Source organism: Phalangium opilio, unplaced genomic scaffold (assembly GCF_054372755.1).
Source record: "Phalangium opilio isolate 3A_F unplaced genomic scaffold, DU_Popi_V2 ptg000079l_1, whole genome shotgun sequence".
NCBI lineage: Eukaryota > Metazoa > Arthropoda > Arachnida > Opiliones > Phalangiidae > Phalangium > Phalangium opilio.
Window position 1 is genome coordinate 9,698,374 of NW_028324187.1, and position 25,580 is coordinate 9,723,953.

The 25,580-nt window shown below is 38.0% G+C and overlaps 2 protein-coding genes across 6 annotated transcripts in view; one reads left to right on the forward strand and one right to left on the reverse strand.

Moving 5' to 3' along the window:
- The window catches only part of LOC149654823 (obg-like ATPase 1), a 152,742-nt gene that overhangs the window by 57,785 nt on the left and 69,377 nt on the right, over positions 1-25,580 (forward strand). The gene's annotated exons all lie outside the window — the stretch shown is intronic.
- Sp1 (transcription factor Sp8) overlaps positions 5,803-25,580 on the reverse strand; it is a 54,605-nt gene continuing 34,827 nt past the window's right edge. For 2 of the 5 annotated variants that reach the window (XM_089846499.1, XM_089846501.1), the window contains exons 2-3: positions 7,525-9,026; positions 5,803-7,302 (exon numbers count right to left, since the gene is read on the reverse strand). In XM_089846499.1, the coding sequence (XP_089702625.1) occupies positions 7,182-7,302; positions 7,525-9,026 (1,623 nt within the window). In that variant the 3' untranslated portion in view covers positions 5,803-7,181. Of the gene's footprint in view, positions 7,322-7,524; positions 9,027-21,125; positions 22,223-25,580 lie in introns of those variants that run through there. The other 3 variants (XM_089846498.1, XM_089846500.1, XM_089846502.1) reach the window with 3 other exon arrangements.

Below are 25,580 nucleotides of genomic sequence, written 5' to 3' on the forward strand. Positions count from 1 at the left end.
GAGACACTCAATAGATAGGTGTATAGGGGAATTTTGAAATTGTTATTAATTATAATTTAAATTCTATGAAATGCAATCAAGGAAATTGGCTTTTAGAAGCTTGGGAGAAGAACTGTTAATTTAAAATTTTGAAATGAAATATATTTGGACTTTGGAGACATTGTAACAGGGTTCGTAAGGAACCCGGATAAGTCAGGGATTACAAAAATGGGTAGGGGGAGTTAGGGATAAGTCTGGGTTTTAAGGTTTTGTCCTAAAAAATCGGGGATATGCCAGGGATTTCGTTTGGCATATCAAACCGTGCTATGGGCTGCAGGTATTATCATGAAGTGCATGGGCTCTTAAAATGGTCAGGGATATTGCGGAAAAATTTCGTCAGCGATAACTGATAAGCTGGAAAAGTCGGGGATTTTCAATATAAAAATTTCATCCGAACCCTGTGTAAGTTGCGCGTCATGCTTTCTTTCTACACGAGTTCTGCGCAATTATACGCATTATGTTAATTAATTTTGGTCTTTGCGTTCGCGTATGTGCGAACGTTATCGGTGGTTATTTTGTCTTGTCTCTGTTTTGAAATTCTTGGGTATTAGAGAAGAAGTGGCTTTAACGAAGTCTTTTCTTTTCTTTTTTTGTTGTTGGGTAGAGGATAGCTTTCCCTCGTTAAGTTCTCGTAGCATTATATCTTTTGAAACACAATCTCCACTCCATTATTTTGGCCGTCACCGCCACCGCGCTCTCTGTGCCATGCCATGCCATGCCATCCAATTCGTCGACAGCCTTTCTAGAAATGCTACTATAGCGCTCTATACTTATAGTTCTTCAGTTTTTTCTTTATTTTTTTCTTCCTTACTTCTTTCTCTTTCTTCGTCTCCGTCAATTAGAGCGAAATTCGGGATACTACCCATCTTTACGAGGAGCTCTTTTTTTCTTGGCGTCGTCGATCTAGACCCACTTCGCCCCATCCCCTCCTCCCTCCTTCCCGGTTTCTTCCATCTACCCGAGCTCTATAGCTCCGAGAACGTATGTACCAGACAATAAAATATATAAAAGTTTAAATTTTCAAGGTGAAAATGATAATTAGATTCATTTTACGAACTATTCTCTAATGAAGATACGATTAAAATATATATCTGCAAGGGTGCACGGTATAGCCAAGTGCAACAATATTTTTTATGTTAACAAACTTTATAAAACTTGGCTGTAGACACGGGATCGGCGAAGCTGAAATATGGTTGGAACCATGCATGGAAATGTACGATTAAGGGTCTTAGTCTTCTATTCTGGGATAATTAGATTTAATTAAACTTAAAAAATAAATAATTTAACGTAAATTGAATAGAATTGTCGCAGCTAGTTCCCATAAAACCTATATAGAAAACCTGGCTGCGGCAAATCCGCTGAATTTTGAAAAAATGCGTGTACAATTTTTCATAATGGTCATTTTCCACATAGCACGAAGTTCTAAAAAAGGTTCATAGATTGTACTGGTTGTTTTTAGCGATAACATTCTATTTTTTGCAAATTAAAAGTGCGCAAATGACTTACGACCTGTAAAAAGAGAAAATCAGTGGCATAAAATTAACACCATTACGAGGCGACATGCACCACGGCGAGTTTAGTTTTTAATTTTCGATGGTGTCGAAATAAGGATCCGGGCATATTGCCAAACGCATCGTTTATTATAGATTCCTCTTATTGTCTACGATATCGTCTGCTATTTCAGTATGTATTTTTATACATATATTTGCCTCCCGTTGATGAAGACATTTGGCGCGTGCCGATGTCTACGTTCTTAAAAAGAAGAAGATCCTCCTGGCGCAACCTCCTCCGACGCCCCAACTCTTTCCATCAGTGTCAGCCGAGAGACACGCTCCAAAGAGCATCTTCTTCTTCTTCTTGGGAATTCAAAGATCCCAGAGCCCTACTACTGGTAAAGTTTTCCCTCACTCTCACTCTCAAGCTTCTCTCCTTCGACGAGTACTTGTCAGTATATGCATCCGCATCCGCTTTTTCGTCACAACACGAATATTACCCAAGATAGCTTGTAATTCACCGTTTCTTAATTGACAACACGCATTTATCAGAAAATAATCCCTCAGTGACGGGTATTACCAACAGCAAGCGATTTAAATGCAGCTTCCTATAAAAGGAATTGCGGGTGTAAATTGCAGTAGCGCTATCTCGAGATTTTCAAGTTGAAGGTGTATATTGAAAATTTATAATAGGAAACAAAGCCTATGAGAACTTGGGTCTTGGGAAGTTTTCAAAGTTAGCTGGGGAGAAGAGAGATTTTTGATGTGTCAGGTAGTTTTTTTTCTATATGTGTACTAGCTGATACATGAAATAAATTATTTTCATATCATCATTTCAGCCAGAACATTCAGGCTTTTCTACAATTAATCAAAGTGATATCATTTGTAACGGAAATCGTCTGGAAAAAACTTGGGAAAATTTAGGGAATTTTAAAAACGCGTGGGAAAATTTAGGGAATTTTGAAATTAAATTCCGCCGGTTTTGCTCTTGCTTTCAAAAGTCGATTATCCGTCGGATTCACTTTATTTTTGAGCTCTTAACTACTTAAGCCTAATTTATAATAGCTGTGAGAGAGTTCAATTTAAAAATTTGACCTTAATTTCACCCTTGGTCCATTCTTATTATAAGTTCCCAATACGAATTAATTATCGCCTTTTAAATTACAAGTTTACAAACGTCTTGGTTATCTAAGAATATATTAGGGCACGCATGTTGATGGGAGCGTCAAGTCGAGAGGGTTTTGTCGGGTGATCTGATTAACGATGAGTGATGGACTTAGTGGGTGCCCGAAATTCCAGTAATGCCGATGTACGCTTCGAACTTCTCTCACACTACTGTCTTGTCAGATATCGACGATGTCTCTTCGCTACCAAGGCGGTTTTTAGCTCGGCCTGACTTCCCCGGAGCGAGCGAGCGAGCTATGGCAAACCGAGCTCACTCGCTCGGTCTTGCTAGAAAACTTTACGGTTCATGAATTTCGTGACAGACTGTTTCCCGCCTGAAACGAGACAGCTTTGCCGCTGCCCGAGCGCCGCGATGCTCGCGATAGACGATAAGCTAGCTTAGTTTAGCTTAGCTACTAACAAACCCCGTCACGCTGTCCTGAAAAATACTTAGGAGCGCCCATAAACACGCATACTCATCTTCAGACATTAAACATTTTTTTTTTATTTTTTTAAACCTTTTTGGTCGTACTTTTTTATTTTACCGTATATATTTTCCAACGTATCTTTGGTTCTATTGTAGATAGAGTAAAATTGAGTCTACCATGATAAAGAGGGTGTTCCCTACAGTAATCCCTCCAAATTTTATTAAATTCATGTTTTAAATAAACTCCTTACAATCGTAAGGAGATATTTCAGTTTGAAAATCATCTCACGATGGTTTAAACTGGTTATAACTCTGGTTCTATTATAGTTACAATAAATCTAAAAATACCATTTAATAATAAACATTCGGTAGATTATTAGGTCCAAATTTCATTATTTTATTTATATCCGTTTGTTTTGAAAAACCACCCTAATCGAATTTCTTACTTTTTCAATTTGCCTACACGGGAGCTTGGCAGTAAAGCCTTTTTACAGGGGCCATAGGAATAACATGGACTTGATTCACCCTGTAAATTGGCTTTCCCTCAAAAAAAAATTGGAAATAAATTTTGAATTTTGCAAACGTTTAATCTAGATTAGATAAATTAAATTTTTAAATTACTCCCAGAAGGTATAGGCATTTGGTGGATCGTACCCTCATAGTTTCATTAAATTCTAAGATCTCTAAATTCGAAATTAGTTTCATAATAATATATAACCTAAACATCACCGTCAAATTTTATTAACAAATTTGAGCTTTTGAACCGAAAATTATTCAGGAGGTTAAATAACTCCCCGATGATATTAATCGTCTTCAAATTTAAAATTAGATCCGCGTGAAATATTAAGAATTCACGCGCCATTTGGAGAAGAAAAATCAATTGAAAATTTCACGCGCTCATTATTTAACATTTAAATTTAAAATAAAATAATTCACGTGCGATGTAATGTAAATAATCTCTCCTCTCACGTGGCACGAGCCACACACACACTCTATGTTAATTTTTTTTTCACGTATCTTTTTGAGTTAGTTTGTTGAGCCTTATTTCAACTGGAGGAGTTTAAATTCAAATTTGTTGAAATTGTAATAATACTCCGGGGAGCTTCTAAATCATTTTATAACGAAGGCAGGCAGGCGGTAACCACGCGGTTCTCTTCCACACGGCAACATCCCGAGCCGAGTTTCGGCTAGCTTCTTCATTATATGTTAATTTTGTCGGGTGTGTGCTGTGTACAGCGCCTGCTTCTCCGTGTGTTATACTGTAAATTGTACAGGCTTTTGAATTTCAATCAGCTACTACTATAGCTAGCTAGCTAGCTCGCTTCTGGCGGTTGGGTCGGCTTCTTTCAAGCCATCTTATTGCCAAAAGGGGGAAACTTTACAATGAACTGAAATAAAATGAAAAAAGAGAGAGAGAAAGAGAGAGAGAAATAAAACTAAAGCTTAAAAGTAATGAAACTCTAGAGAACTGCATGCGCCGGGGCTAAAATTTAGGGAACTTACAGACGGAAAAAGAGATTAAAATTCGGTCAAGTCGAAATAAATTTTTACGTATACCCCAGTCCTAGCTCACCAACGTTTCTCGCTACCTCTCTCTCTCTTGAATTTTTAAAGGGGTAGTGACACGAATAGCTAGCTATAGGGTTGGAAAGGTCGTGCAAATTCACTGGCAACACGTGACGTATTTCATAAGCTTATTTAACAGGAATAAATTTGAAATTGCGCATTTTATTAAGAATTGTATGCTCCTTTTTCTTCTTACATACTGTTGATTAGCAATAATAAATTATGGGCCACTTGCGCAATTATTTAATTATATTTAATTATATTATAATATTATATAAATTTGATATCCAAGTGTCCGGTTAAATTTTTTTTTTATTATTCACGTGGTGTTACATTCCCTTGTTCTCTCAAGAGAAATTGATCCCTTTTGCGGCTTGCCACCTCGAGGCGGCCCCACTCTCTCCCTCTCTCTCTCGCCACCATCAAAGGGCCAGGAAGACTCGCTCTCTCGCTCCCTTGGCGCCAACTAGCCCCTTCCTTACACCGTCTTTCATAAGGGTATATTAGTTTATGACCCCTTGCTAGCTTAGAATTACGCCCTCTTATTTGATCTAAGGCTCACCTTGCTCTCCCTGTATGGGATCCGCACCACGGATGAATGGAGCATGGATACCCTTATTATAAATTCCATCTTCAATTTGTACGGATGGAATTCATACATACCTATTTGGCTAGGATCTTTTGTCACTAAAATTGATACTATTTTGGGTGCTTTAATACCAAATATTTTATTAAAAGTATCCTAGGCCTTTTAGTGTTTGCCGGGAAGCTATAGGTCCTTTTCCATAAATTCTTGGAGCATCTTTATTTACAGCTCTTTTCATTAAGCTCAATTTTGAATGTAAAATGCATTGTGAAAGGTACGAAAAATTCACGCTCCAAGCGCGAATCGAAACACTCCAGAAAGAAAAATATTGCACGTGCTTTATTTTAAAATTTATTTATATATTTCACGTGGAAATTATATATATAAAAATATTTAAAGCAAGGAGTATTGAAAATTGGAGTGTATATAAAGCGTAATATATTAATTAAGTTTTACCTGATTCCGAACTTCCTATCCGAAGAAATAAACTTAAATTAGGTTTATAATCAAGTATTACGAAAAAAATATTGAGGTTTCATCAATTTTTATTCACAGTTTTCAAATTAATTTACACTTTGGGGTCCCTAAACAACAGGGACATATTAGTGTTTGTTTTTTTCTTCTCAATTTTTCATTTATTTATTTGTTTTAATCACTTCTAATATAGGCAAAAACTTATAAACGATATTGAAATTTTTTTTTTCTACAAAACAAATTTAGGAATTTAAAAAAAAAAGAAATTTTCATAATCAGCGTTCTACGCGGTTACATTTTCAAAATTAGTTATAATCTATTTTAAGTAATTTTCAAATGAAATTACGGGGGGGGGCAAATAATCGCGCACGGGGGTTGGGGCATGAAGACGTGACGTCACACGCACACACTGTGGAAGGGGGGGCGTGTTCAAATTTTCTTTATAAAATTTCATAACCGCCGCGATTTTTTTTATTACATTATCAAACCCAATTTAATAATTAATCAAAGATATGTACAATACCCCTTAATTTTCAAATTACGTTTTAGTCCTTATTTTCGCGAGAAAAAATAGTTACGAATTTTTTTTAGCTAGTATTTTTACGCGTGCTTTTGCTGTTTTAACAATTAATTTAAATGGGGTTGTAGTAGTCCAGGGGGGAGTGATTAAATTTTAAATACACCTATTTACATATAATTAATTAATTAATTAAACTGAAATGGTTTTTTTTTGTAATGATAAAAATGAACAGTAAAATTAGGGGCAAATTTAATTTATAATTTAAACCTAAAAGTTCCTGGCGATTAAATTTTAATATCCATTTATGAATTTTAATTAACAAAATACGTTGATTATCCTATATTTATTTAACACCAAAAATTACGGGCACGGCTCGTAGATTTTTTAATTATTCTTTTCTTTATTTTTCAATTGGTAGTTCGACGTTTTTAATATTCATTTTTTTTTTTCGAGTCAATTGAATGGCACACAATTTTTTTTATTCAATGATAGGAACGATCCAACGAAGACCTTAACGTGATCAATTTTATGTTTATTTTTTTTAGTAGTATTCTTTTTAATTATTTATCGTTCATTAATACTTTCTATTAATTAACTTCCGTCTGTCCGATTAAATTCTATAATAAAAGACCGACCGACCAATGGCACGAAATACTCCGTAATGTTTATTTGTTTATTTATTCATTTTCATCAAATCTCATCCCGCAAATCACGATTTCGATTTCAAGAATTTCTCGAATTTTCAGACGTCGAACACAAATTATTTAAATTTTATTTTTTGAATTTTAAAAATACCCGCCGATGTTGTTGTTATTATTTATTAGCTATAACAAGAAAATTAATTGCAAAAAATGTTTTTGTTTTTGATATTTTTTTACCCGATTTCTGCGCAAAAAAGAAAATGAAAAATTTTCACGACTGTCGAATGTCATGAAGAAACATAGCGGTGTAATAGTGGTGTCGCGCTTGAAGACTCGGGAAGTCGTGATTGTTGCTTGAATTCTCAGCCTGAGGTCGGCCTTTTATTTTCGGTCTACGGATAGAAAGAATTCCTACAAATTAACCACCACATTTTGTAAGAACCAAGAAAGAAAGAAAGAAAGAAAGAAAGAACTAGGCCTAAAATTCAACCAAAAATCCTACTACTACTAAATAATGGCTGGCTTATGTTTGAAATAAATTTAATTTAAGAGCTTTGAAACTTGGTAAGAAAGTACACACGAGAAATAATAATAAAGTTTGGAATTGTATTTACTTGCGATCAACTGGTGGTCCATCAGCCAGACCTAAGGGTCCTCCAGGTGGTCCAGGTACTCCGGTTCCCGGGGGTCCGCCACCGGAGATTAAGGGTGGCGTTCCGACGTTATTGGGTGAATTGACAGTATGAGGTTCGCTCTGACTGTCGTTTTCGGAGTCGCTGCAAGTTCCACTGCCGCTTCCGCTGCCTTTCTTGCCGCCTTCTCCGCCGCTTCCGCTGTGCGTCTTAACGTGTTTCGACAAATGGTCGGACCTCATGAAACGCTTATTGCAAACGGGGCAAGCGAAACGCTTCTCTCCGGTATGCGTCCTCAAATGACGTTGCAATTCGTCCGAACGCGTGAAACGCTTGCCGCAAAAAAGCCAATTGCAGACGAAAGGCCGCTCTCCGGTGTGCCATCGTAAATGGGCTTTCAAATGCGAAGTTTTGCCGTAAACTTTGCCGCACCCGGGTATGTGGCAACTATGGATGTTTTTCTTTCGGAGATGGGCCCCGGCGGGTCCCAGGCGCTCCGCTTCTTGGCAGTTGGGGCAATCGCAAGTGGCCCTTCCGGTGTATCTCCTTTGGGACCTGGGGGACGGCACCGGATGCGTCGGGTGATGGGCGTGATGGTGAGCCGGATGATGTCCCGTCGCGCTCAGAGAAGACTGCTGCGACAAGCCGAACGGTCCCTGAGACGAGACTTGAGACGTTGGGAGCATGGACTTGTACGTGTCTTGTAGCAAATGTTGGCCGGAGGATAATAAATGCGCGGCTGCCGCCGGTGTGGCGGAAGCGGCCGCGGCCGCCGCTAACGTCGGACCCAGGCCGTAAGCCTCGGCCGATGGCCCGTAATTGACTTGCGAATGAAGGGCGGCTGCCCCGGCGTCTAACCAGGGACCGGCCGCGGCGGCCGCCGCGTGGACATCCCACCAGGAAGCGGTGTTGAGCGTATTGACCGAGGAAGAAACTTCCGGTTTAATGGCGTTGAAGGCCCAACTCTCGTAAGGATGCGGCGCGTGAACTCGCGAATAGACCGAGCCCAAATGCGAGGACTGATTCGAAGCCGCGTCGGAGACGGATGTCCCGGTGGGGTAAAAGAGGTCCCCGGGACCGGCGGAAGGCGAGACGACGTGTCCTCCGCCACCCCCGTAGGTCGGCGTGCCGCAGGCCGAGGAGGTGACGGGACTCGGGCGGTTGTAACCCGCCAGCGAAACGGGCGTGTTGCTCAGCGAACTCGAAGAATTATTAGCGGAAGAAACGCGTTGAAGTGGCGAATGCGAAGAAGGTTGATGATTATTGGGGTTGTTGGGGTTATTGGCCCCCGATTGGGGGGCTCCGGGACTCGAGGCTTGTTGTCCTCCCTGAATGCTCCCCGAACTGTTGTTGTTGGCTTTCTTCCACGGGTGGAATCCTTTGCCGACTGCGGCGTCGGCTAACGGAGGCGGACTTTTGCTAGCGAGCTTGTTGCATTGAGCCGCTAGCATCGCGAGTGGAGTGCCACCGAGACGAGGGTGTTCCTGCGCAGCCAAACCGGAAAAGAAAGAAGAAAAAAACGGGGGGAAACATTAAGATATTTTATAAACCATCGCATCGAAACGAAATGTCATTAAGTTATAATGATTATTACAGCGCGGCCGCGTCGTCCTAACACGACGACCGAGAACTCGATTAACCATCGAAGTTATCAAATCCTAACTAAAGTAATCGAAACCCCTCCTTATCCACCTATAGGGAGACAATTCGGGTTTGATTTACTTTCGATCAGACGAGATTTTATATTGCAAAGTCCAACCCACTAGTCACGTTCTGTAGAATTTTATATCTAAGAGACTATAATTCCGAATTTTGATATCCTTTAAATTTTTTTTTCTTCTAACGAACCAATCAGAAGCGTCCTTACCGTGCAAAATTTTGAATTGTTAATTAACTCGATATTATAATTGAGTTTTTCGTAATGACTATATATTATACTCGGTGCATGCCCCTTCGAGTTTATCCTGAATATCTTAAGGTTTGTTTGTTTCTGACCGGTTCCTTTTTTTTATCAAACGTCTAATCCAAAACTAAGTTTAGTTCTTATCGAGCCTATAAAGAATTAATACTTGTTATTTATAAAACTGATAGACTCTTCAATTGTTTATTTACGAGGTAAATATAGGAATCATAAGTGTGTCCCTTCCTATTGCAATAACATAATGTTATGAACTTACTTCTGAAAAGATAATACTAGAATTTGTGGACCTATTTAATTATATACACTATCAGCGATTGGCAACTGCCTAAAAAGTACTAACAGCATCGTTTGTTAAAAGTTACATATAGTAACGCTATTTAAATCAACGATCTGCCCATTCATTCACTCACAAACTCAACATCGACCTCTTAACAACGTCGTATCTTAGATTAGTTTTCGTTTGTTAATCTGAATGACTTCGTTTCGTTTTTATTTGCAATTTTTTTGTATTATCTTGAATTCCAATTATAACCTATAAGTTAATATAAATTAAGTTAAACACGAGCGACTAATTTTATCCATTGCCATTTTGATCGCGAGCGCTATGTATGTCTTTCTTAACCGAAGCTATAATAAATTGAGCCCAAAAAGACAAAAAGAAAAGGCTTAGGGTGGAGTCGTTTGGTTCGCCGCCTGGTGGTTGCTAACATAATGACGCTGTGTTTTTTTTGCGCGCGAGCGCTGGTGGAATTTAGTAGTAGTTCCATTCCATCCAGTTCAGGGTCCGTCCGTCGTCCGACCACCTACGCCCTTGCGTAGTAGTTGCGTAGAAGGCAGGCATGCAGGTTGCTGCGCGAGAACTATATTTTACGCGCCCGATAAATGGTCCCACGCCCCAAAAGATCCACTCTAGAGTGCTGCTATAGCCACGATGGAGTTGGACATTACGACATTACTACTAGCCGCTTGACAAAATGAAGCCCCGGCCGTCGATAGAGGGGAAAAGAGTTTAGGGTTAGCAGAAATTCTTTCTCTCTTTTTGTCCCAAAAAATCGATTTTAGTGTATTATTGGATTTTCTACGTTAGAATGTTTGTTACGAGAATGGTTGCTTGGTTTGGTTCTAGGACTATAACCTCCTGGAATCGATTTGGATTAATTCGCCTACGAGGTTTTTGTTGAATGACCTTAACCATGCATTCAACACGATACTATTATAACTATATACTATAGAACATTGCGACATAATGTTTTTTTTTTTTTTTCATTTTGAAATAACTCGACTCTTTTAAAAGGGTTTACCTTGCATTTCCCCATGGAGCCATTCAATTTCCTATGCTTTTATTTGTTGGTGGAACAAAGTCATAATGTTCTGGGTTGTAAAATTGACTCGTACCATTAAAATTGCCTAACTTATATGGAATTCCTTGATATTTTTGACAATTTGCAATTCCCTGTAGTAATTTCCTTCTGTCAAACGGCTAGGATAGTGGAAAACCTCTAAACTATGGAAGGATTAATACTATCCTAACCTCCATTAAAAAATTTACTTGTACCATTAAAATAACCTAACTAATATGAAATTGAAATTCCCTGACATTTATGAAAATTTGCAATTCCCTGTAGTGGTTTCCTTCTGACAAACGGCTATGATAGTGGAAAACCTCTAAACTATGAAAGGATTAATACTATCTTCATCTCCAATAAAAAATTTACTTGTACCATTAAAATTGCCTAACTAATATAAAATTCCCTGACATTTATGACGATTAGCAATTCCCTGTAGTGGTTTCCTTCTGTCGTGGCTATGATAGTGGGAAACCTCTAAACTATGGAAGGATTAATACTATCCTGAGCCTCGAATAGCTAAGCCATTTCGCCCGAAAGTGTACGGAAACGCACGTACCAAGTCGTATTGCATTTTGGCCAAAATAGTCGTGTATCTTAATTAGCGCTTAAGTCTCTTATCATTGAATCTTTACTCGAGTCTGTGACGAAAGGAGGAAGTTACGCTTAATATATATCGTTCCGCCATTGCGTGCTATGCCCTCGTAATTTATTCAAAAAACGTACGCGAATACTTGACTTACCGACGACTTAGCTCAGCTCACCGAATATCAAGTTTAAAACCCGACTCAATTCAACACGTACGGATTTTTGTAATGTAACTCTAACGACAAATTTTTATTTGCGAAAATTGAACGTACAACAAATTCTACAGGGTGTTCCTTCTAAGAAAGAGTGCGGGTATGAGTACCGAAGAACAGTTGGGTTCTACGGGGTGTTTTGAGTCGAAAATGTGGTTCCGTGAGCCATTTTGAGTCGAAAATGTGGTTCTATGGGGTATTTCGAGTCGAAAATGTGGTTCTATGGGGTATTTCGAGTCGATAACGTGCTTCTATTGGGTATTTCGAGTCGAAAACGTGCTTCTATTGGGTATTTTGAGTCGAAAACGTGCTTCTATGGGGTATTTTGAGTCGAAAATGTGCTTATATGGGCCATTTTGCCCTTAGGGTCGCCGTTTACAAGTTATAATTAGTCCTTTAAGAATGACCCCTTTTAAGTAAGAAATGCTTTAATTTAATTAAGGGCCCATAACTAAAACATTCCAATTATAACTCTTAAACGGTGTGCCTTAGGGCAAAACGTCATAGAAGTTACATTTTCGTCTCAAAATCAATTGTACTTCGGTTGTAACACCCTGTATAGTTAAGCGACCTTTCAGTGTAGAGTAACAACTTACAAGAAGTATTTCTTTGAAGAAATGTGTAAAGAGCATACAGGAAGTTATAAATTTGCTAGCTAGACTCGTAGATTGTGTCCCCGGGTGCTATTCTTATCGTAGATGTCTTCTATTGAAGATACGACAAGATACATTTTGGTATCAACACGAGTTCCATCAGAATCGAATTGAATGGACCCCCAAATAAAGGTTACGCCTGCCAATAATAGCCCAGGCCGGAACGGGGTCCCCCGAGGGGTCGGACGTTTAGGAAAAAGTGTACGGGATTTCGAAATCCAATTTGATTTTGTCGTATTTCGTTTGATTTCGTCTGATTTCATCGGATTTCACTTGATTTCATCGGATTTCGTTTGATTTCGTCGGAATTTGTTTGATTTCAGAATTCGATAAAATCCAATGGATTTCATCGAATTTTAAGATTTTCCCCGTGATTCGGTCGGATTTTGCTATTTTTACCGTGATTTCGACTGATTTTGCGATATTTCCCTTGATTTCGTTGGATTTTGAGGTTTTTCGCGTGATTTCCTCGGATTTTGAGATTTTTCCCCGTAATTTCGTCGGATTTTGTGATTTCTTTTGATTTTGGATTTCGTGAATATTGTAATGGATTTCACGATTTCTTTACTGATTTTGCTTCTGATTTTGTGATTTCGCTTCTGATTTTGTGATTTCGCTTCTAATTTTGTGATTTCTATGTTGATTTCGTGATTTCTTTGTTGATTTTGTGATTTTTTACTGATTTTATGATTTCTTTACTGATTTTGTGATTTCGTTGCTGATTTCGGATTTTTTTAATTGATTTCGAAATCAGCATTGATTTCGGATTTCTTAAATTGGATTTCACGGGTAGCGTACGGGATTTCATGAATGACCGACCCCTCGGGGTCCCCCGACCGAATCTATCCCATAATACTATCCTAACTAGAAGCAATAAACGGTAGCTTAGGGTCCCAGATACCGAAGGTTATTATTGCCCGCCTTTTACTGTACCGCTTCTAATTCTTTGAACATTCAACATCGATGAGCGTGAAAATCAAAATGGAGCTGGTCCGGTCCTCTTGTCAAATTAGTAGCATTGTGGATCCAACAGATGGCGTAGATGGACCGGACCCCCTTTTACCAAATATCCATTGACAAAACGCGAATGCAGCCCCTTAGTGAATGCCCATAAGTTTATAATAAACCCCGCAATAAGTTGTCTACGGAAATAGGCCGATTGCGTTATTGTGCTGAAATTATTGCTGTTTTATATAAAACTAAAAATTTTAATATCTGCAACTTCAGCCAATCCATTTTGTCCTTATATCTATCTATAACATTTAAGTCTTTGTCCACAAAGACAGTTTTTTAATTATAAATAACTTGTAGATTAAAAATAGATAGTTAACAATTATTTTTCTCTAATATGAAAGCTAAATTATTTAAAATGTTATTGGAGTTAAACTTATTGGTTGTTATTATAAACTTAGGCTACGGCGGTTCATTTTGGAAGGCATCGATTCATTCATATTCGGCGCAACTGACTGGACACTCTAGTGTGTCTTCGCTTTTTCTCCGCCATTTTGGGGGTCGGGCGGGTTTACTTTTAAAAAAGGCTTCCCCTAGTTTCGCTACCGCTTTTTGAACCGCACCGTCCAACAACTCGGTCGACAAAAGAAAGTCCCAAATGCGAACGTTCCTAAGCAGCTGTCTATTGAGCTTTTTAGAAGGGCCATTCATTGTTCGGTGGGGATATAGCCGGCTAAAAGGAGACCAGAAAACCAACCATATATTGTGTAGCTTAGCGGACTTATCCTCACTTTGGGACCCCAAAATCGGCTAAAATCTAGCGTGCCGTTTTTGTCACCACCACTAACACCGCAAAAACCGCCAACGGCAAGGGATTGTGTCTAGGTGACACCTATAAGTTGGAAAAGATGGGGGGACCCCACAGTCAATAGATTAAATTCAATAGGGGCGACCAAGGCCCCAGGGGCCATTCATTTCATTCTATGATGGGATCCTTACTTTTTATGTCTAGTGGTTGAGTAAACTAAACTCCGTGTACTCGTACCTACGATGCTTGGTAAGTTGGCTAGGGGTTTCGGGGGCATTCGATTCGCCTTATAAAGTTTTTAAGGGGTTCACGGGAGTTAACTAAAGTACTATTTAAAAACACCCTTCTTGTAATATTTGTTCCACACTTCACAAACTAAAGAGGACTGTATATAACCGGAGAAAGTGAACAAACAAACACCTTTTCTATCTTGTTTAACTTCACTCAAATTTAGTTTTGACAATATTTAAATTGCGCGATACATTAACTTAATATGCCATTTTCTAGACAGTTAGGTGGAAAACCTCTAGATTATAGTAAAACCTACTACCCTATTAGGTGGAAAACCTCTAGATTATAGTAAAACCTACTACCATATTAAACGCTTTAAAACATCTATTAAATGTTTAAATCTATTTTAAAATTTTAATTTCGTATCTTAAGATTCAATTACTATTAACCCCAAGAATAACTTCATTAAATTAAATTTCCATCGTAACAATGGAGGGAAACATCTATACTATAGTAGTATTCTACTACCTTATTCATATCCTCTAATACCAAACCACAAATGTTCGGTAAAGCTCGAAACCACCTCAATATCTATGGTGTTAGGGGAGGGGTTCCCAAAGGTTACTTACTAGCAACTAAGTAGGTCCTCTAAAGTTGATTTTTAGAGATACTTATCGAGATCAGATAGGTTTTGTTTGCGGGGTCAAACACGTGCGTTGAAAGACTGATGTAGATAAAACTGAATTGAAGACGAATGACCTTTGGAAAGCCGCGTGTCAAATACAAAGATGAATATTCAGATCAGATTACCCCTAGTGTCAGGTTGAATTTAACAAAGTCGTATGTCGTTCTCTCTCTTATCTGTCGAAGGGGATCTCTTTTTTGGTGGTCGTGCTGCTCCTACAGCTTGAGTCCCGTTGAGTCCCCCTTGTCGTGCCAACAAGCAAGTAGACCGTACTTTTTAAAACAGATCGTGTTAACTTATATCCATCATCGACTTTCTCCGTGTCATAGCGATGTGTAGTTTAGTTTAAAATTAAATGATATTTGTCCCCAGCGATAGAACTCTGCTACATTCTCCCCCCATATATGGGTAGTATGATTCTACTATAATCTAGTAGTTTCATACTGTTAGTGAATTTAAATCATTGATAACGAGAAATTTAAGTATTCGTCAAATTATAAAGGGTTTAGAGGGAAAACCACTATATTACAGTTACAGGATCATCATAATTTTATTTAAGTAGTAGAAACAACTATATTACAGGAGGATACCACTACGGTGACCTCTCGTTTTAAATTAGGGGGGTCACCGTTTTCGTTTCGTTAAATAAAGTATCCCACTTTAATAAATATAATAATAACCTAAAATTAAAGATTATTATTATTACGGTTAAACCCCAACCACTATATATATATTTAATATAATTCTAAAACGACTGCAACTATGTATATACTGTATAGTAGCAGAGAAAAAGAGCAATGATTGATAGCAGCGAGTACTTAAGAACAGCACGTGAATTTATATAACGGTAGGACATGGATGGAATACCAATGAGTACCTATCTTTTTGGGAAGCCCAGCTCAGTTGCACCTTAAGAGGCGGACGAGCTTACCTACCGTCATCCCGTTTTATTATTATTATTATGATGATTATTATTATTATTGTTAAACCCCACCCAATTTAAAACCACACATTCTTTTTCAAAATACACGAATTCTTGTGTGTAGGTCCCGAGAAATTAGAAAATTACAATGTAACAAATTTAATATTAAATTTACACATCTAGTGTGTGGGTTGTATTATGATTGTGATCGAGTGGAGTAACTTTTATAATAATAATAATAATAATAAGATCGTAATTTACTTTACTTCGAAATGATCGACTTCTGTTTGTTTGTAATGATCATTAACTATCTATATAACATTTCTATTGTCAATTTTTAATGAATTCGTGTCTTGAAATCCATACATTCATTTCAGAAACTGGAATTTTTATAAATTTTCTTCAGTTCTGTTCAGTTAGGCCTAGTTAATGCGATATTTAAGGATGTTTTTTGGGTTGCGGTAAGGACTCTTTTTTCCAGCTCAAGGTGAACTGCTTTGTATAAAGATTTTTCTGTTTTTAGGGGTTGAAAATTTTGGGGGATATGTTACTGTAGATACTGATGTTAAAAAGATGCTTGAATAATTTACATTTGGGCCCTGCTGATGTCCAGATTCATGGACACACTCTAGTTCTAAGGGACTTTATCGTCAGGGTTATAACACTAATAAGATGTATTGACCATAAAAGATGGACATCCCAATATTATATTTTCTCTCTGGCATCTGAAAAGATTTTTTCAACGTATTCAGTTGGCCTCTCTTCATAAATAACGTGGTGGTTTTTGGTAGTGATGGGGGGGGGGGTGCTAGAGGTCGTGACCCCGTGTATGGTGGGTACCCGGCGTTGAATTGGGGGCTGGATTTCGCGCCTTTTCGTGCCGTTTAGACTCGCTTCACGCCGTTGAACTCCCGTTCTTGCCTTTTTAGTTACTGAATCAATCTGTTTTCTTTTTTAAACAAATCCAAAATAAAAGTTTCTAGGCCTAAAATTTACAGAAAATATTGTGGGTCACGGAGAAAAACTCAGGTAATCGCGGTATTAATATTTACCTTAGGCGCCAATATTAAAAAATAATGATAATAATAATCGCTGTAACTGTATTTGTTTGCGAAGAAAATCCTCATTAAGTTTAATTATTATTTTGATTTTTTTAAAACATATTCATTACCGCGTCAATATTTATTGTAAGAATAGTTAAGCCTAAAGTATAATTAGAATTAATTAAGCTTATACTAAGGTTATTAATACGAAATTATCTATGTTAATTGAGACTGTCTTCTGGGAGAGATATTTGGTCCAAAAACTGTGATTGCAATTAAAATTAAGCTACGTTACTCAAAAATAGGTGGTGGTCGTAATGTTATTGTCAGTATCATTTAAGAAGACTAAGGTCCTAACCCTAACCCTAACACTCCTCTTCTCCTCTTCACTCCCAGTCCTGGGTTTGTTTCGGACTTTCTTTCTTATTTGCATAATCCATAAAAATGGAAAAGCGCACGCAACTCGCAAGCAAGCAGCGCGGCGCTCGAGGCTTAGCAATGTTGTGCATAGCTTTCCACGCTACGTTAGATAGATCGGTATCTAAGACTAAAAGGGCGGATTTAAAATCAATTTGATGTCAGAACAGGACAGAATTGTCTGCCCCCTGCGACACGATAGGACAAATTTTTCATCATATTTTTTTTCTTTGCTTCTTTACCCCTGTAACGTTTTAATAGATTTTTACGTAACGCCTCAATGCCGTCACATAATGTTACGAACAATAGAAACCCGGGTATATACTCCTTGTATGTTACGTATTATTTTAAACCTCCTTACACCATTGTTATTGTTATGTAGGGCCACACCGTTTACCAGTTACGAATCTTACGAATGCTGTGTTTTATGGATGATCCCTAAATTAAATTAGAAATCATTGTCTTGCAGTTTCTTATTTAAATTTATGGGTTCAACCCTAAAACACTCTTTTCGAACTTCATACTTAAGAACTTTTCAGACAGTACAAGTGACTGAACTAGAAGGGTTAAAAATTTTGATTTAGGCAAAATTGGTCAGTGGTCAATTTTTAATAATCAACTTGTCCAACTTCTGTTGACACAACTAATTTACTCAACTCAAGTTGACTCATTTAAATGAGTCAAAAAGTTGGATCTTCTGAAAAGGCCTTAAATCTTCCAGGACAGATAGAACCAGAGCCGGAAATAAGCACTGGACATTGTCCAATAAAATTTTAAAATGTCCCATAAATGTTTTTATGAAACTAAGGGGGCCACTGGACACAGTCCTATAAACATTTCCGGTCCTGGATAAGACTAGGTTTTGCTATATGGGTGTCGATACACGTGGTTTAAAATGGTATACTAGCGACCAAAATACGTTTAAATTAAACTATGTGATTATCTGTAATTAAATTTAGTCCATTTTGATGTTAAGTTAAGTGTATGGTTAGGTTAAGCCACCACCAAGGCGAAGGTGTTGGAATTGCATTGTTTTCCTAATGCATGCCGGGAAAGGGGTAATTCTTTTTTTTTTTTGCAAAACTAAATTATACTTAATTATAATAGTTAGTCTGGCTTCACCTTGAGTGTCGAAAATAATGAATAATAATTATTTACTTAACTGTTATGGTCAAAAAAATGATTATATCCACGCGAATAACAAACACCGTAGCAATGTCTTTATTCGTGTCTAAAAGTCATTATAAGTTCTTTTCGTTTTATTTCTCTCTTTCTTTTCTTTTAACGTAATCTAGATTAAGTTAACAACAATAATGATAGCGTAGAGGCGTCCAAATATGTATATTTCCTCCTCTATCTTTAGTATCTGGGTTAATCACGAATTTCGAATTCGGCTATTATTAGTTTTAAAATTTATTTCGCTTCGATGATTTTTGTAACCAAATTACATTTGTTCATCTTTAATTTAAATCTCAAGAAGGTTAGCTAACTGTTTAAAACGAGGGTAGTTTTATTCTACCGCAATCTAGGGGTTTACTACTATTTTTAAGTATTTTCTAATGTAATAACGCGGGAATATTTAATATCGAAATATTTTCGATTTTAAAGGTAACTCCGTGAAAGGTAAGGGATAGTAGGATTCCACTACAGTCTAGTAGTTTTCCCCTACAGTCTAGTAGTTTTCCCCTACAGTCTAGTAGTTTCCCCTACAGTCTAGTAGTTTCCCCTACAGTCTAGTAGTTTTCCCCTACAGTCTAGTAGTTTTCCCCTACAATTTAGTAGTTTTCCACTACGGCCTAGTAGTTTTCCCCCTACCTACGAATTTTTCATTTTTCCAGTTAAATTTTTCGGGTAGTGGTATTTTACTATAATGTAGTGGTTTCCACACGCAGTTAGTGAATGGAGTTTGACGCAGCTGTGTTAGAAAACAGTCGTTAAATTGCTTTGTTTACGTACACGATTTTATCTTGGGGTCAAAGTAATTGTATTTTATTTTTTTTGTCCTTTTTCTGCTTAAAAGCGAGAACATTTTCTATTGAGTGCTGTAGCGAAAAGTACTTTTAATCCTTTCTTCAAACTCCATTGAAATCAGGGAGAGGCCACAAACACAAAGGCCTGACTTAGAGTTAAACTTAAAAATGCAGCTGTGTGTTCTTTCTCTCTTCCTAAAATAGCCTGACTGTATCAACACCTGAAAAGGTTTTCTTGAACTTTTAATGACGTCATGTTTGAAAAGTCACGGGGGCCCTTCCCTTTTCACACCCGTCCCCGGCCCTAGCCCTAGTCCCGGGACGGACAACCTTAGCTACCATCTAAACCATCAACATGTGTTTGTCAGCCTTGTCAAGATATCTTGTAAAATGTATTGCTAAGATGGCACTTCCCCCTATTTATCTGTATGTCCATCTATGCTTTATTAAAGCTGTATGCCAATAGAGTTTTCTTCAAAGGAAAGGACGTTTGGATGTAAGCGTAGCCGGTCAAACTTTCTTAGAGGATACCCCGCTGTGTTGGGGGCTCAATTCGACCCTGAGATTGTACCGTGTTCTAGCGTTTGGAAACAGTTTTTCTCGATGCTGTTTTTAGATACGCTTTTTGGTAAAATTTGCAATGGAAAATCTCCGTTCACTATGGGTGGAAAAGCTATTTAAATTTCTGTCAGTTATTTGAGACGTTTGGCAAGAATTTTTACACGCTCGGGATTTGCACTTTTAAAAGGGGTTTTATTTTAGCTTGAAATGTAAAAGACGTAATGCGTTTTCGTGTCTATATTTAATTCTGACTTGATGTCACCGCCCTGATGTCGCGTGTCATCTAATTCTTTCATAGACGTCAAAGAAATTGGACAATTACTAGTTTGAATGACAATCGCATTTTTCTTTCATTTTTTACTCCTGAAACTTTACCTTGAAACAATACTCATAATAATAATACATGGGGTATTTCTACGGAAAGTTCGGGCGAATTACGCACGCCCCTTTATTAGTGTTACAGTAAGGTATACGTTTTAGTCACGCTTTTCTTACGGCAGAAAAGGTCTGTCTGTCTATCTTGATGAGCACGCGCTATTACGAAGTCTCGTGATATATTGTGAAAGAAATCTAGTAGTGTCAGCTCGTGCCTTTTATAGTAAGGGAAGATAACCCGTGGTGCTGTTACTCGGTTATACATCCGTTTCTGTAGTTATTAGACTAATTCAACAAAACACGCGCGCCAGCAATGGCAATTTTTCTAAGCGGGCTAATGAAAGGCGGGTATGATTAACGCTATTATTTTGTACGAAAAAGGTTGTTCATTTATATAAAAAGGAATTAATTTAGGGAAAACGTAGGAAATTGCCATTTAACCTCGGGATAAAAACGGCCAGGATATGAAGAATGACCCCTTGAGAGACGAGTAATTATCTCTCGTATAAAAGAGGATTATATTTAATTACCACATATTCTTTAGGCGGGGTACGCGCTTTTATAATTCCCTTAGCTTTAAACCGAACGCGACCCAAATTAAATGTACCGTCGACTCTGATTAGATTAATTTAACGTATTCGTAATTAGCGATAGAAATAATTAATTTTTCGGTTTCTAAATTAAATTATACCTATTTTTAAAACTGAATAAACGAGCTTGGAGTAGTATTATTCTACTATCGTCTAGTGGTTTTAATACTATTTAGGGATTATTATGGGTATATTTAATTAATTTGTTTTAAAGATATATACGTGATTAGTTAGGGGGAAAACGACTAGATCGTAGTAGGATAATACCGTAATATAATGATGGTAGTATATATAGATATATATTCAGTACATTTGGTAACTCACGTAATTGACTCCAATAAGAGTACCGGCCATGTAATCTTCGCCAATGGCGTTTGAATTATCAAAATGATGAAATAGTCGATTATTATCAATGTCTTGTAATTGTTGAAGTGTTCTTGGCGCGGCGGCAATGGGTGATTCGTCCCTTAGCCCGTCCCGTTGCGGCTCGGCGCCCGTAGGGCCTGCCGAATTTACGTTCAACCGCTCAATGGCTCCCACAAATATTAAACAAACCACCAAATTTACGGAAGACGTTTGTTTAAATTTAGTCCAAATCGAAATATAGAGTCTTGTTAAATAATCATAGCACTTAAGTTCACAACGGCGTATTTCAAAATTATTTATATTAAAATAAAACCCAACGGGAAAAAATCGTCTGCTACACTACCACCGTCTCCTTGTAATGGCCGACGCGTTGGTTTAAGTTGGAGAGCCTAGTAAATACTTGAACAACTCGCGGGATCTGAACCGGCGCGAGCGAATTCAAACTACTCGCCTTAGTAGGTCTCTATAGAATGGTTGGGAAACGCGTAATACAACATTTTCCCCCGAGTTGTTAGGGGACAGCACACGTTCTATTCCCCCCTAGCTCGATTGTTGGGAAGAATTGAAGGGGGTTGTAACGATCGCCTCCCTCGGGATTTAAAATGATGAGCTTACTACCGGCAGATCTGGGTAAGGGGGCGCGTCATGGTTGCCACCATTGGCGGGTTGGTTCGTCCCAGCACTGCCCAATCCAGCCCATAGGCGGCTGCAAACCGCCCAACCTAGAGTCCTTGTTCAGAACGTTTTCACCCTCGGAGAACCTAGTAGATTCCCAGGTTTTGTTTTTTTTTCTCTCTCTCTCTCTCCATCTCTCTCTCTCTCTCTCTCTCTCTCCAAAATGGCCGGGGGGGGGGACAATCAAGCACCCCCAGCAGCACCTTTTTCCTTTGGATTTTAGCTTAGTAGTGGACTTTTATATCTCGAATATGGGCGGACACCTTGCTCACCACCCAAAAGTTTCAAAGAAGAAGAAAAACTGCTCCAGAAGTACGTAAAATGTAGTGATTTTTTTTTTCCTCTCGTGGAAGGTAAGGAGAACAGTTTTTTCCTATGGAAATTGGTTCCTTTTTTTGTATATTTTCTCTGTGTAAAAATAGATACGTTTCACACATGGAGGATTCATACGGTTTACACCAGGAAGCCGGGCTATCTGGAGAACAAAAACCCGTCTGCCTTTGTCCTCCAGATAGCCCGGCTTCCTGGTGTAAATGGTATGAATCCTCCATGTGTGAAAACTATCTATATACAAAAATTCCCATAGGAATTCCGTATTTGTCTTTCTCCTATGTGCCTTTTGGTGCATTTCAATATGAAGGCATCCTATGGAAATTTTAGAAGAAATCCCCATAGGAAATCTCTTTATTGAATAGTTTCAGTTTAGACTTATTATACTAACTTTGGAGTTATTTGCTTCTGGTATTTTTAAGTAATCCGGGGTATGATATGTTTGAAATCCGGTAGATTGTGTAGTACGCGGACCAATGAGAGAGGGCGGAGAACGACCTCTGGCGTCGGCGTAACGCTTTGGGCGTTATTGGAAGCGACGCGTGGATTGAAGTGGGCGGAATGGGGCCCACTTGGGCGGAGGACAAATTGTAGAGAGAGACTTAGAAAGAAAGACGGCGGTAGTAGTAGTAGTATTAGTAATTCCTCCACCCCATACTCCTACTAAACTAGAGAGAGACCTTCGTCTCATCTCTCTGTTCATTTTCTGGGCGACGAAATTCTAACCTCGACTTAGTTGCTGGCTCTTAAGAACATAAAGGAATAGTCACGCCATCCTCCTATAGTGAAACTGTTCCTTGAAGATAAAGATGGGTGGGCAGGGTTGCAGTAGTAGTGGGTCTAACACGCTCGAACGAAGATATTTTCTTTATTATGGTAGATAGGCGTTTCTCCGTCCGTCTCTGATTTTTCTTTCGCTTTTTAAGATTAATAGAGATAGCTTTTCTAGGCAAGCTAACCCAACAGTTAAAACTGTCATTTATTTCCGAATCATTCACGATGATTACGACCTTTAACCTTTCCCGTATATTTATTTAAACTAAAAAACCGCCTTTGGTTTGTGACCCGTAGAAAACTAAAAAAAAAAAGAACAAAATATTTAATTATATTTTTGGTTTCTTTGAATTTGGACTTTATGATTTTATTGCAGCCTTATAATTTAAACGACTTAATTGAAATTTTGAGGGTATAATCTACCGAATGTCTACTTTACGTGCGTATTTTAATTTTTTCTCTAACTAATTTAGATCAAAAGATACGAGCATTTAAAGATAAAATCGAAATTAAGGTGCATCGAAGGAAAGCCAACTTCCAGGCTGAATCAACCCCGTGTTATCTCTATGGCCCCTGTAGAAATGTTTTTCCCGCTGCACTCCCGTAAAAAAATTTAATCCGAAATAATTCTGAATTCATTTGATTGCTTGGATCTTATTATAAATAGGAATATAATTAAACTTAAAGTTAATAATAAAGATAATGTCTAGTTTCGCGTAATATTTTCAATTTTACTATATCTGTTATAGAACCAGAGATATAACCAATTAAATATGGTGTTGACTTTATAAGTTACTGAATTTTTTTAATGCGAATTTAAACGTAGAAACTATAATGAAACTTAGTTTCAAGCAATTATTCTACTAATTCTCCCCTATTTTACGGTAATTTTAATTTTAACCAATCTGAACTATACAGTCAGAGAATCTTTTAATTATCTTTTGCGGTGCAATTACTTTTTATCTCGGGATAAGGTCCCCGCAAATATATCCTACCATGAATGAAAGGGTTAGGTTCTTCTGGACCTTTTCGCCGTGCAATCTCTATAGGCGAAGGGAGGAAGCTCGGGTTTTATAAGAAGGGCTGGTTGCCTCTGCCGCATTGTCAATGCATTGTTATCCTAGAGTGTGGTGATAATTGACCAATTTTCTTTGGCCCTAGCTCTAGCTCCATCATCGCTTCAGGCAGGGAGGACACCGAGAGTTTACCGGGTGGAATTAGGTTAGGCTTAGCTGTATCGTTGTTCCCCTCCACCCCCACCTCTTGTGCCGCGTCATCCCTCTTACCCTGTACTTTTGCTAGTCGGAATTATTCCCGTGCATGCCATTTGGATGCCCCGCTCTCACTCTCTCTCTCTCTCTCTATTCATTCTCATCCTTTACTCTCTAGAGACTATATATATTTATCCCCTCGCGGGGACCAACCCCGGGTTTAAATTCGACCCCGGCAGAAGATAATTGGCCCCTTTTAACCCCCCCCCCACCCCCATCCTCTACCTCCAACACCGAACACCCCCGTAGAGCCCGAGCTGATCGACTCAAATTTTAGTTTCCCCCAAAAGTAAAACCTTAATTTTTTTCTTTTTCTCCCGTCTCTATTGTTTCGATCTGAGGGAACCGAGAAAATTAGACTGAATTGCCCCTCATTTTATCCAAGAATATTTATTTAGCTATAAGAAATGTTCTTGGATTTTTCGTACTATTAGGGACGTTGTAGTAGGATTCTACTATAGGGGGTTTTCTGCTATCGTCTAGGGGTTTTTCTGCTATAGTCTATAGGGGGTTTTTCTGCTATTGTCCAGGGGGTTTTTCTGCTATAGCCCAGGGGGTTTTCTGCTATCGTCTATAGGGGGTTTTCTGCTATCGTCTTAGGGTTTTCTACTATATTCTAGGGGTTTTCTGTGACGAATTTTTCCAGATAAACTTTATTAAACAAATGTGGTAGTATTATTCTACTATTTTGTATTTTTTCCCTTCTATTACTAATTTGTAAATGTAATGTAACTACGATTAAAATATTAAATGTTCACCTGCGTATTGATAGGGGGTTTTCTGCTATCGTCTATAGGGGGTTTTCTGCTATCGTCTTAGGGTTTTCTACTATATTCTAGGGGTTTTCTGTGACGAATTTTTCCAGATAAACTTTATTAAACAAATGTGGTAGTATTATTCTACTATTTTGTATTTTTTCCCTTCTATTACTAATTTGTAAATGTAATGTAACTACGATTAAAATATTAAATGTTCACCTGCGTATTGTAAAAAAAACCACTAGTTTATAGGAGGATAATACTATGGAACTAGTAGTATTCCAGGGTGTATGAAGAATAAATTCCTGAATTGGATCCTTATTATCGAGATGAATGAAGTTGGTACTACAAAATTAGTTGTAGGGGTCCGTTGTTCGTAGTATAATTGGCGAGTGACGAATACTCGCGAAAGACACGACTATAATGTATATTCGATCGGCCATACGCGATTTATTCCTTCCTAATTTTACTATACTATGCTCGAAGTTTACTATATCGATTTTCGAATCGTTATTTCATGGTGAAAATTAAGTTTCTTTGTTTGTGAGAGCCATTTTAACAAACTTTTATTGTTAGTATTATGTTCCTAGA